A 13,898-nucleotide genomic window follows, 5' to 3' on the forward strand; every position below is an offset into this window, starting at 1 on the left:
GATGCCAATAGAAAAAGCAGTGCATCAGTCAATGACAAGGAAACATTTCATCTTTATGACATAAAAACATAATATTACAGTGGCAACAAATTGAATCTGTGAATTGACAGCACGCCTATGTCAGACAAACCAATCAATGTCAAGTATAGGGAGATGCAGCACACACAGGTCATGATGACAGGCGTAGTTATGCCATGTAAAGGTCTTTAGTGTGCTCTAATAATTTATCACGAACCTTTGTTCAGGCCTTGGATGAGACATTCAGGTGTGAAAAGCCCCTAAAAATAGAATCGCATAAAATTTGAACTGAGAATGTTTCCTCCTGCTCTCGAAACCTACCTCACCACGAGACACAGAGTTGATCTCAGCTGCCAGGGAGTCGGAAAAGGAAGCCGACATCAGGTTCTTTGCTCCCTGGATGCTCAGGTTGATGATCTGTCCGTTCAACTCGTCATTCTGCTCCTTCAGGCTGCGGTTGTCCTACAGAGAAGACGCATATAACATGTATGTCTGATCTGAAACCATGCCTCCATTTCAAAGCAGTGTAATTAGAGCGACACATGAGAAACAACAGCAAATAAAAACAGAGGTGAGGAAACTCTAAATATATGTGTGTTACCTGTTTGAGCCGTTTGATCTCTTGCTCCAGTTCTGCTTCACGGGTGCGTGTCTGATATTCCTGCAGCCCTGCTCCAGGTGAACGGCCTCTCTTTGCTTCAGCCTCCAACTTGTATAACTGTAGGTGCTCAAGCTGTTTGCGCAAGTCTTCAATAAGCTGTGGTACAAACAGAAAAAGGGAAATCGGTAAGTGAGATGCCTATAAAGTCAGCGGTAAAGTGCAGACAGTATATTTGGGGATCACACTTGATTCTTTGAGGCAATAGCATGTCATTTTATTTGACTGATAACAGACAATGTGTGTAGTGATATCATAAACACAGAGTACTGCTTGTGCTGCACATAAAGAAAGCAGTCGCACCTCTTGCGTACACTCCTTCTCTTTTTGGCCCTGGTGGCGCTCATGGCTCAGCTTATCACCCATCTTCCTGCGAGTCTCCGTCTCCTCTGTCAACCTGTCGGTCATGACTTCTGTCTCATCCTGCAGTTTCCTCTTCTCCTGGAAAATTAAAAAGACAAACGAACAATGAATACGAGGATGAAGAAGAGCTTTAAAACTGGTGAATGGTAAAAATTGAAGAATAGAGACAGGGAGAAAAACAGGTGATCTCTCACCTCCTCTAATCTCTCGATGTTGGCTCGTAAGCAGGGAACACAAGACCTCAGCTCACTGTTCTCCTCATCCAGCTGCTGCAGTCTGTGAAACAAACACAAATCTTTTTAGACACACACAGCAGCAACCACAGCACAAATAATATATACCACAGAGAAACAACTTTTGCTCGAGGTGGGTGAGTGCCAGATGGTGGCAGTATTGAGCCACTATTGCTCCAACAAATGTGTCAACGCTGGCATCAGAATCAACAAACCGGTCCCCTTTTTCTGGTTTGCCTTATGTGGTTTTTATGTATTAGTAAAATCTAATACGTCAAAAAAATTGGCATAAAACATACCTAGACTGTAGGTTTTCAAGCTCCAGCCCCCTCTCCCTTTCCAGCTTGTTCAGTGCCTCCTTGTGACGACGGGTGTCCTGCTGTAGTTGCTCGTCCGCCTGCAGCTCCTGCTCCTTCAGTTGCTCCTCGAAGGCGTTGGCCCGGTGTACCAGCTGAAGGTTTTCCTGGCGCAGCCGTGCGTGCTGCTCTCCCGATGCCTCCGATTCCTTCTCCAGCTCCGCCACTCGACGCTCAAGGAGGAGCACCTGCAGAGAGTTCAAGTGTTATGGTTAACAGAGCAGGATTTTCAATGAAGTGTGAAAAACTGTCAGCTTACAGGTTGTGAAAGTGTGTAACCAAGCAGGGTAAGGCAGGTGTTTATGAAAAAAGAAAAAAAGAAAATATCAATTAACTCCCTAGATCATTGAACGCTCACCTTATCTGTGATGTCGTTGTCAGCGAGCTCCAGGATGTCCCGCGTCAGGTCGCTCATTGTGTCCAGAGTCATTGAGCTGTTCTGGAGGAGATGTCTACATGTGGAGAGGGAACACTTCACTCAACAGCGTCTGGATCCACTTCACATTTTATACACAGTCGTTTCCTGATGCCAAGCTTAACTATCTATTACATTCAAAAACAAATGAACCATTACCTACTGACATAAGAGCAACTATCTTTGCTTACCTTGCTACTTTCTTGCTGGACAGCCTCTTGCCTGCGCTGGATGGGGAGATAAAACAACAGGAAAATGGTCAGGAAGAGAAAAAGGATAGAGGAAAGAGACACCATCTCCTGGTATTCCTCTTATCCAAACCCCAGCCCTCTCTGTGCTAGCAGAGGACCCCCACTGAAAAAAATGGGGGCATGATGAGATAGTCCTTTAAAAACAAATCACTAGATTTTTTGTTGAAAGCCCAACTGCAAATTATTCACAGCAAACAAACACAAACACAGCAGCATACTTTTATAGAGCAACTAACTAATGTTGATCTAGGATCTGTTTTCTTTACAGAAAATCAGAGTCGCCTGTAGCTGCACAACAAACACTTATAAACTTAAGTGTAAAATAGAATAGATTTCTAAATTTTTCTTAAATTATAAAAAGGTCTGAAGCCCCCAAATTTACAGATCAAATGGGATTTCAGGGTTACTAAGTTTCTGTAATACAGCTACTGGCCAGTAATCCTGGATCAGCAAGTCTGTTCTGATAAAAAAGCAAGTCCTTTGAAAAGCTTTACTCCACTACTACCAGTCATTCTGCAACAACACAAATAAAGCATGAATGCGATGACATGAAAAATTACAATAAAAACAAAAACAAATAGAAACCTCTTACCTGCGGTCATCGTTTTATATTCCTACAGCCTCTTTCAATTTAACGCAGTGATAAAACAACTACACAATGAAATGTAGCCATGGAAATGCTGTAAGTGAGGTTTTCCAAGTAAGAAGCTAAAAAATGCTCACACACAAAAAGAAGGTGCAGATGAAAAATAACTAAAGAACCACTTGAGGTAAAATAGACCCTGCAAATGTACCATAATGTATGAATGCATGTACAGTCCGTAACATAGCGCACACCATGTTGTTGCAAGTCCAACACAGCATGCACACTTGATGAGAACACACGTGATAGCTGTATCTAATCAACACTGCAAACACATTCACACAGCGTATGATCGGAGTGAGTTGTGAATGATGTGTTACCTAGTCATCTCAAGGAAATTGAGACGAGTGGAGAGGTCCTCGAGACGACTTATTTGTTTGTGACACTGGCTACAGAAAAAGTCCAGCGCCTCCTCCCTGAGGAAGCTCTGAAAGCAGTCAGGGAGAGGAGCAGGTGCACTGGAAAGAGGAAACAGGGAGGAAGAGGAGGAAGTGGTGAGTGACAGACAAGAAGGGGTGCACTGAGGTAGGACAGGGCACCTCTGTAGAGGGAGGGTTCAGGGGGGGGGTGTTAGTGAACTTCACAGAAGAGTTTGAAAGAATAAAAAGTGTGAGGGTTACAGTGGGAAGGAGACGTGAAACAGACCGTGTGGTGAGGCTGTGATTTATTCTTCGGGGGAAAGTGTCAGGAAACAAAACATTCTCAGGAGAAAGAATGTGTTGATCTTTCTTTGGAGCTGATAAAATTTTATTTTCTCTTCCCTGCGGCCAAACATTCTTGTCTTTTCAACCTTGGCATCTTTGTAGCGTGCTCAGACAACTTACAAAAAAAAAAAAACTACTATTAAGTTTACTAGATCAAAATAACATAGGCTCGGAAGTAAAGAAAAATAAGTATGGAAGCCTGTACCCTCTCCTCACATCACCTCTACCAGCTGATTGTTCATTCAGGGAGTCAGGTCTGCATTATGTAACAAACTGGCACAGGTTCCTGTTTATGTAGGCAGAAAGGCAGCGTGACATGACAAGACTGAGTGTCACTTGATGGTCATATGCGCTGCTGTGCTGAGCCGCTTTCTTCCGATGTTGTGAAGGATGACTTTGTTAAATAATGTTTGTTTTGTGTAGAACAGCAATGGCCAAACAGTGTGTGCGTGTAGTCAGGGTTCTGTAATATGTAAATAGATAACTGTGGGGGTGTGTGTGTGTAGGCTGTTACATGTGCCAACAGTGAGCATGATTGGCTCAAAACACAGTGACGCATTCACACTGAGTGGGTGAAGTTTGTGGGATGCATTGTGTGTGTGTGTGTGTGTGTGTGTGTGTGTGTGTGTGTGTGTGTGTGTTTCCAGCCTAAGCACTGAGCAGATTTCTGCACTTGCAATTGAAGTAATCTTTTACATATATCATATATTATATGTATATAATATATGATGTATATCATCAATATTGGTGATATTATGATATTATGATTCCCAACAATCACAAATTGTGTCCTTTTCACTACTTTCTCTTAAAATACCAAAATATACACACATATCATAAAGTTTATATCTAAACTTCATATTCAGTTATCTAACCTTCCTTTAACTTAGAGCTGCAACGATTGGATGATTAATTAAAGTCGATTGCCAGAAAATGAATATGCAACTTCTGATCGCCAATTACTCACTTTAGTCATTTTAAAGAAAAAAGTGAAAAATTGCTGGTTGTAGCTTCATGAATGAGTACTTAAAGTTTTTCTGTGTCATAAATGATAGTCAACTTATTGATCAGAAAAAAACAAGACATTTGATGTCACCATGAACTTCAAGAAATAGATAAAATGATCAACTGAATAATCAAGAAAATAACTTGCAGATTAATCAATGAAAATAATTATCAGCTCTCCTATAAATTGCAGCTCTACTTTTTAGAAAAATGACTGTGATTCCATGAAGCCCTAAATAGTGATAAATGTAACATTGCTATTAGTTACACCAGCTTATTTTACATATTGTCAATGTGTTATAAAAATAGCCTTCCTGGTGAGGCAAATGATGGAAATATCACCCAAGCGGGAATTATGCATTATCCGGTTTTGAGTCTCTGACAACAGCAGAGCAGGAGGGAGATAAAAGATGACTGGGAAAACACTACAGTAGGTGCCTCAACACAAATAAATGGTGCCAAAGAGAGGAATGTCCGTATGTCTTTGGTTGTATTTTGGTGTTTGTCAGATGTCTCACACTGCTAGAGTCGATCTGTATCTCTATCTGGCTGCCCAACAGAGAAGCTTGTTAAGATACTCTGTATGAACTCAATCCAAAAAAACATCCACCTTCTGTGTGTCCCAGAAGACCTGGCAACCGACGCCATCTTTCTGATTCAAAGTCAAAGAGTGTGAAACATTCGCTCTGGGTCATCTGACAGCAGCTAATGACAGTTTTGAAACAGAGTATAGCTCAGTATCCACATTTTCAATAACTTTGCAACAGTGAGAGTGAGACTGATAGGAAGGAACTTTGTATTCTCTGCATTATCTTGCCCTTTGCCAGAGAAAGGAGGCAGATAGGCATGGGAAGGACGTCTCCAGATAGCTCTTATCACTGTTTGACCTCAGTGTCTTTACTGAAAGAAAAAACATTCCCTCTGAAGAATGTAAATCAGAGCCAGAATAATACAGCTGACAATCTAACACCAGAGATGATAAAAAAGAAAGCTGTGATTTAACAGCCTGGCGCAACTTATATTTATTTTTCCCATCAATTAAATATCCTTCCCGGGTATCTACATTTCAAAATGGCTTTGTCCATATAAGAGATTAGACTAAATGGAATTAAAGGTTCTGGCACATTTAGTTGTGTAGGGAAGACAGGCTCGTACCTGGGAGAGAGGAGCGAGGAGCCATTGACCTGCTCCGGGGGTTGTGTGAGAGGAGAGTCACATTCCCCACACGTTCCCTCCACGCTGCTCTCCAGTAGCAGCTCTGATGTATTACTCTCCCCGAAATCTTCAAAGTGCTCCTCCTCTCCACCGATGACCGTCACCAGGGAGTGGTTATGGTGCTCTGAGTTCAAGGAAAACCTGGAGGGGCATACAAGAAAGGTTTACTCTGTTACTGTGTGTTCACTTGTGTATACAAACAACAGCGCAGTTAACTTTAGCTCCCAGACAAAAATAGAGGGAAATGTTTCAGGTTTAGACAGGATAAAAATGGACATCCGTTTATCTACGCTGGGTTCAAAAACAGTGACAAAACCGTCCACTTAAAAAAAAAAAGAGTCCAACCCAAAACAATGTCCGTGTTCTACCTCTTTTATTCAAAGAAAAACAATCATTCTCTAGTACTCTGCACACAGAAGCCTGAAAATGACCAACAGCTACTGTAAATCCCAAAGCACAATTAATCTTCCCCGAGGAAGAGCGGCAATCTGGACAAGTTCGACAATCACTTGTCTTCAAAGGTAATCTGTTAATTCACATTAATCCTGAAGGCTGCTTTGGCTGAAACAAAACGTCTTGTGACTTGCTGGTGCAAAACCATGATGGCAACACTTGAGACATGAGGAGCCATGGTGTGGGTCAAGCTTGAGAGAAGAACTAGGTCACATATGCAATAGAAATGTACAATTATTTTTGAAATTGGTGCCCTATGACTAAAGGAAACTGAGGAAAAGGCTGTAGATTCTCCACACTGCTCTTAAGGGGGAAACAACTAGAATGTATCGCACACACCCGTCCAATTAGACTTACTGATGCTGCCGACGTTGTGTTTATGGCCAACAAAGCGCCTATTTAGCAAACACTGAGCTGGGTCATATCTCTTTGCCGAGGTTTATTTTTATTTACAAAACGTTCTTCCTCATTCAGTCTGGATATATTTGTGCTGGAGTCAGTTACATTCATCATTGCAAACTTATCAAGAGCTGCTTGGCTGCACACATGCCAAAGCTACTGATGGACTGTTTAAACACCTTTGAGTCTGATGTCTCTATTAAAGCTTGAGATTGTGGATGAAGGGGTGCAAGACTGCGATAGAATACTGCTTCTTTTACCTATATTTACAACAACGATCCTCACCAGTCAAAGCTAACTTGGCTATAGCGCCTGTCTTTTGGCGGCCACTATAAGACAGTTCTGGTGGCCTCTTCAACACTGATATTCAACCTTGCATCATAAAACTAGTTTTCTTCCAAATATGCTGATACTTTAAAGTATTTAGTAGTATGATATTTTAGTGTCTGCTTTTCCCTATCGCTTGTGTAACATGGTAGGCGTGGTGTTTTGGGAGACCCATATTTGTCGGTCCTTGAAGGCACCACTTCATAAAATGAGGAAGCGTGTTTTGTAGTCCCAGGCAGGTCTCCAAGGTCCACAAGGTGATTCAAAACACTAGCAAATGAGTGGGAAGCTCTGGGTGCAGGCAACATGGAAGGAAGTTAAGCATTGTTCATTTGCATACACTACCCACGTTGTAATTAGACAATGCTGGTTGAAAATCTGTCAATAAAAAGTGACACAGCTATGACTTTGGCTTTCATAATTGGCCATTTCACACAACTCAACAGGAATCTATTTGTTGGATCTGAAGGTTTTTGCTGTGAGTTTCAGTTAATAAAACTCCTTGATCTTTATTTAACAGGAAGGCTGGAAAGTTGGCCTTTCCTGTAGTCAAACAGGATATGTTAGATGTCTTAAGCAAACACAGGACGAGGATGTCCAAATCAGCAGTAACGCTTGGTTTCTCAGCATACAATGACACAGACCATTTTACTTGTACGCCATTCAGCTCTCCATTTCAAGGCTATTATTTCAAGGATATTTAAAGTTGCCAAAATCATCTACTGTTACATAAAAAGCATTCAGACTTTCAAACAGTCTTTTAAACCATACAACAATGCAGTTTCAGCTGCAGTAATGCCCTGAACATTAGGCTCAACTGGTTAAATAGTAACAAGATCAATTTTGAAGTCACTTACCCTTTACTCAGGTTGTTGTTACTTGGCCCCATATTAAGGTCCCTCACATTGAGGGACGGTGAGGAAAGGGAACGCATCTTTATACGCCTCCCGCTGCCCTGGCGTGAAAGCCGAGGAGCAACTGGAGTTAAAACCCCAGACAACCAGAGTGGAATCCTGAAGTTTCACGGTTACACCAAATCAAAACAAAACCCCAACTCTCCAATGTGGACGACACAAAGGGTTGGGTGTTTGAAAGCAGCCAACTCTGTGGTCCTAATGGGTTACCAATCTACAGTGCCCGGTTACTGTTTGTGCATCATCTATGCCACCCAGTAGACTTGACGCTGTACCAGAAAGGGTTGACTGTGAGTGGGTTAATCAGATTTGAGACTAAGCAACGGTCAACAGACAGTCCTGCTGACTGTCCAAGGGCCAAATGTGTGTGGGGACACAGGGGTAGGACAGAGGAGGGTGGGGGAGGCTAATCCTGTTAGATTCTTAATCCTCAGTCCAGCGCATACACTCCTACATACGTCTTTGGCTGCACACTCTAGAGCTAGCTAGGCTAACCAGGCTGCATGGCACCACCTCAGTTTAGTTACTGATAGCCTCCCCCCATCTTCCATTAGTCAATGTTGAATCCCTTCAAGAAGCAGATTGTTTTTGATTTGGAAGCACCTTTAAAAATAGGGTTAGAAAGGCTTTGTTTTGTATGCACATGAGTTGGATATGACAAACCTGCCCACATTTTTAAACAGGAACCAGACTCGATGATGATGAAGTCACTGATGAATCAACAGGGAGCACTTTTTCATTCTGGCAAGCTCGTGAGCAATGAGTGGTAACTAGAGAACATAAAGGTCGTAGCGTATTACTGTAGTAGTGTTCCAGTCAGAAAAACACTTGACGCTTGTGACGGTGTAAGTGAGTGGGGGAGAGTCGGATTATTCCATGCCAAGGAAAGAAAAAAAGCTGGGAAAACAACAATAAAAGAGCTAACTCAACACTTCCTGGAATTCAGGGTCAATGATGGAATGGGAAGTCCAAACATATCCCTGTCAGGCAGACCACTCCAATCCGTCATCAAGCCGGACAGACAGGTCACACAGTCAGCAGTTAAGGCCTCAGCACTCTGCACTTCCTCCTCTGTCTTTGCCCTAAATACTATATCAACAAGAACTCATGTACAGACATATACCTACCCTGCAGAAGTTAACCCACAGCTTTTCTTAACATGCAAAAAAAAAATCAAATCAGGATAAAAGTAGCAGAATTATTCAACCAATCAAAATGAGAGAAATTGGGTCACACGCTCAAGTTTTGTTCTTATCTTTAAAACAGTGACACCATAAAAGATTTAACATGTCCTACGCATCCTACATGCAAATAATGGGTGACAGAGTTACAATCAGTTAATCACTCTCATTCTGGTTCAACATGACTCACTACTGTCCTCCTCGGTTTACTCTGGTGCTACTTTGTCTTGTAAAATGAAATTAACTTTCCCCAAAGACGACAAAGCTCATAATCAAAACCAATCCATTACCAAACCTACTGAAGGTTATTCAGTCTGATTGATGCCAGTGTTATTTGACTCAGTAAGAATTACATTTTGAACACTCTACCAGCTGTGTGTCATTAGTGTAACATTAGCCCATTTGCAAGAGATTGGAGATGCAGTTTATTAGCCCAGCAGTCAGTATAGAGGATGACCTTTTTTTTTCAAACAGGCAGTGCTGCCCCTGAAGGAGATATCTGGACATTTTCCAGCTGATCATATTAGCCTCCAGTGAACATTATAATAAGCAAAATAAAACAATCAAACTCCAATCCCAAGCAAATGTACACCAAAGGAGACAAAAGTAAAAGGGATAAAATTAAATATTTCACTTACTGTCATCACTAACATTCTACGCCATAATCAGACAATTTATAAAAGATGAGCAGATCTCAGTCTCTTTACAGCCAATAAAAACGATGATCCACTTAGACACACTGACTTGAGTAAAGCATGGTGGAAGGGCCTTGCTGTGTACAAGGTCCCTGGTGCTTACACTGTCCACATATCAAGTTATCTCTGGATGAGCTTTCCTGTTCAGCTGCACTGAGAAAACATCAACAGGCAACGTTTCAGCTGAATGTGTGAAATGCTGCTTGCAATGATACATGGTGCACAAGTGCATCAGGAGCTGCAATTCACTGGCATTTAGGGAAAAAGTTGCAGAACCCACATGGAGAACAATATTAAGATACGTTTGACTGATTTTCTACCCACTGATGTGTTCAGGGAGATTTAAGGCGTAAGGTCAATAAAGTGGTCGCTGTCTATTTATTACCTCTGTTTAATCTGCCTGTCTGGTGACCCAAATAGAACCTGAGCAGTCACTGATCCACCATTGGGCATGCAAAGACTCTTGAATCATGTGATCAGTGTAAAGGGTTAGTCCAGGGCTCCTCCAAGGCTAACCCTTAGCTGGAGATCTGACACACATTACATACAGCGACCTCTGCATTCGCCAGCTGCGATTATGCCCGGCATTATGATGACAACGTAGATCTGGTTCACTTGACAAATGGATTACGATAGGTGATGTATCACGGAAGTCATTCAGGGTCGAAGCTAGTGTTTCCCCACAGCTGAGGATGACCAGAAAATATAAGCAAAATAGCCAAAATTGACAGTGTGCATATGACTGAGGTTCCAGTCTATACTGACCTATTTCCTCCATCTTCGGGGTCGTGCAGCGTTGCCTCAATTCCGCTGTCTGTCTCCACATCTTCATGCATCTCAGGGGGTACGAGGGCTCCTGTGTCCTCATCGGTGAAGGTCTCGCACTCGCTGTAAGTGCTCTCCGAGCCCAGGTACGCGCTGTCCGTCACCTCATTTTGCTGCAGAAACAAAACCACAAACAACATCACAACATGCCAATCACACAGAAAACATACAACTTCACAATTAACCTAAATGATTTACAAAAATATCAACAGGGGTCATTTGTGGAATAAACTTCAATATCATAATTATAGCTTTCTATAGTATGATAATCAAAATAATAACATGGCTCAACAAGCTGTTACCACCATTACAGATATTAACAAGATGATGAACAATGTCATCAGGTGTATTTTAAATTAGGATGATTTTTGAATTTGTGTGAGGGAAAAGGTAGACAATAAACCTATAGGTTGATCAAAGAGTATGAAAAACACAGCTTTTTAAAGATAATCTATAATATAATATAATATAATCTATCTTCATGTCTAGCCAGTAAGTGCCGATGCCAATTACGCCAACGACCAAGCAAATCACACAGCATGAACAGACTTCAGAGGCATTCTGCTGCATGTCAGATGGCTGTTCCAAGAAAAACCTGCTGCATCAACACCTCTAAGCAAAAAAAAAAAAGAGCAAGTTTAAGGCTTTCCAAACAACAAATGCCAAATGCTCAACACTAAACTTGTAGACTGATATAACTGATGCATCAGCAACAAAAACAAACTAAATGGTATCAGAGCTGTAAAGAAAGTGAAGTCAAGACAGGTGAGTCAAGCTGGAACATGTAACATACCAGTATGTATGAAGCACCCGGAGGAGCTGGGCCAAGAGGGTTATTCACCATGCCCAAAACTATCCTCTGCCCTGTGTCACCAAGAGGAAAGCTGGCCTGCCATCAGAGCCTTCTAATCACTCCTACTAACGCTTCCTTACCTTCACTCTCAGAGAGAGAGAGAGTGTCTGAAAAAATGGGAAAGAAGGTAACACCTCATTCAACTCCACTGGGTGGCCAGAGGGGTGGAGACAGAGACAAAGTCCAAAGACTATCAGTAGTCAGCTGTAATGCTCAGACAGCCAGCTTTCTCCCTGTCAGCCCAGAGTTAAAACACCACACTGCCACTGTTTAATCTTTCCTAGATCCCAGGAGCTTCACTTCCTGGCTCAGAGTGACAGAATAAATCATTAAGCCATATTCTACAGGTCTGTGGCTGCACAGTGAATGAGGACTATACATCACAATAACCTGCCATAACTGTCTGCCTCTCAAGCTCTGCAGCATGGTAGTGTTTTGTTGGCACACAGTCAAATTGAGTGATTAGTTTTAGCAGCAAAAAAAAAGTCGTAGCACATTATAGGCCCCACCATTACTGTTGTTACAGATGAATTAAATATGAGATGGAAATGTAAAAGTTGGTGGAGAAAATTTAGTTAAAAAAAAGGAAAAAAACAGGGTGGATGGGGCGTTGCGTTTCTCTTATGCCAGGCCTCAGGCTCACCTTGACTGTTTTGAAAGCAAACAGGGCAAGAACAGCACGGCCATTGAGAGAGAGGAACCCTTTTCTGCCAGGAAACCCGAGGGAAAAACAAGGCCACGGACACAGGTGTGGCGTCTACTTTAAAACATGCACAAAACTCTGCTTACGGGTTCCAGTAAACAGTCGCCACAGCAACCCGACTATTTAATGCAGAAAATATTTTATAAATCCACAAACCCATTACACTAGTAGTTCAGAGTCTAATTTTCTGGTTTAGAACACATCCATCTTTGTTTGTGGCACTATTTTTTCATCCATTTATTTTTAGCTGCGCTGCATTTGAAACACCGAGTGTCCACTGCTAAATACACCTAATATTACAAGAAGAAATGTAAGAAATAATAACAATACCAACTAAAAAACAGTTTAGCAGTTAATAAAAATGATGTTAAGTAACCATAGATTCTGTCTCTATTCAAGACACCTAAAGCAACATAACTGGGTACATCAAGCATTTGAGCCACATCACAACTCATTCGGGTGCTATTATGAACCACACGAGAGGAGTTCAATCTATTCTTCATGAACCAATTAGGACACATGCTATTTGACATTACTTAATGTCTAATGCCAAAAATCTCCAATTCCCCATGGTCCACTCAGTGATACTTTATCAATTATAATATATGAAAGATCTCTACTTTTTTTGCAACATTTGTAGCAGGGCCTCCATTGTGTTGTGGAGCCTTGGAGCAATGAATGAATCCAATGGGACTCCACAATACATCAGACATTGTATTAGTGTCTCTTGTAATAGATATACTAGTCTTACCAAAATGGGATGCAATGTTTGTAAGTGGTTTTCTACCAAAGTGTTTCTGATGAATGCCTGATTCAATTATACTATTATACAATTATCAACTGAATTGGACTGAGAAGGAGATAATCAATTTGCACTCTTGACTTTAGTACACAGGCCTGCACTTCTAACCCTTACCAAGTGAGGGTGCTGATACTACATAGTGTTTTAGCCTCAAAAACAATCTGCAGTTATAGTTCCATGTTGCACAAAAGGCACACAATAGCAGAAAGAAACATTTCAATTTTGCAGAGGCCAGCAACCATGATGGTCAAATATACAAGTTTCATGCATAAGAGGAGAAAAGGAATTCCAGATATGCTGACCACAACTGTAAAAACATAAGTCCACACACACACACACACACACACACGCATGTAAAAACTCTGGCACATTCCACCTAATTCAATATTTGTCAAAGAATACTAAACAGCATAGCCTGCCAGATGCTATTTAGTGTCAGCCAAACCAGGGTGTTCAGTCTGTGGAATATTCACAGAGTGGTAATGATAGCTCTGCAAGCCACTCTGTGAATTACAGTGGGAAGAGCGAGAGTGCACAGGGAGTTCAGCCTGTGACCTTCACACTGAGCTGCTGTGTGCACCAATGGGGAACTGAAGGCAAAAACAACTGGACCACATACTAGAATGAGGCTAATCTCTTGTACGGCGCCTCACCTCATCGTATTCCTCTGGACAGCCCACAGCTCCATCCCCTGGACTGTAATTTACATTGTAGAGCTGCGGCTCTGGACCTGTAGATAAGAGAGGAACAAGACAGGTCTGATGTGTGCATAATAAACACAGAAAGTCAACAAGCAATGGAGGCTCAACAAACACATGACTGGTGTGTATAATAGCAATATCCATGTACAAACAGACATTATGAAGACAGAAGAGAAGGAAGGTG

The 13,898-nt window shown here is 41.7% G+C and overlaps 1 protein-coding gene across 3 annotated transcripts in view; it reads right to left on the bottom strand.

The window, feature by feature from the left end:
* The window catches only part of rab11fip3 (RAB11 family interacting protein 3 (class II)), a 28,700-nt gene that overhangs the window by 4,392 nt on the left and 10,410 nt on the right, over positions 1-13,898 (bottom strand). For 2 of the 3 annotated variants that reach the window (XM_053341959.1, XM_053341960.1), the window contains exons 3-12: positions 13,667-13,743; positions 10,596-10,768; positions 5,802-6,002; positions 2,235-2,270; positions 1,987-2,080; positions 1,572-1,816; positions 1,234-1,315; positions 980-1,117; positions 620-775; positions 340-480 (exon numbers count right to left, since the gene is read on the bottom strand). In XM_053341959.1, the coding sequence (XP_053197934.1) occupies positions 340-480; positions 620-775; positions 980-1,117; positions 1,234-1,315; positions 1,572-1,816; positions 1,987-2,080; positions 2,235-2,270; positions 5,802-6,002; positions 10,596-10,768; positions 13,667-13,743 (1,343 nt within the window). Of the gene's footprint in view, positions 1-339; positions 481-619; positions 776-979; positions 1,118-1,233; positions 1,316-1,571; positions 1,817-1,986; positions 2,081-2,234; positions 2,271-5,801; positions 6,003-10,595; positions 10,769-11,448; positions 11,608-13,666; positions 13,744-13,898 lie in introns of those variants that run through there. The other variant, XM_053341961.1, reaches the window with a different exon arrangement.

This window comes from Scomber japonicus, chromosome 20 (assembly GCF_027409825.1).
Source record: "Scomber japonicus isolate fScoJap1 chromosome 20, fScoJap1.pri, whole genome shotgun sequence".
Taxonomy (NCBI): Eukaryota; Metazoa; Chordata; class Actinopteri; order Scombriformes; family Scombridae; genus Scomber; species Scomber japonicus.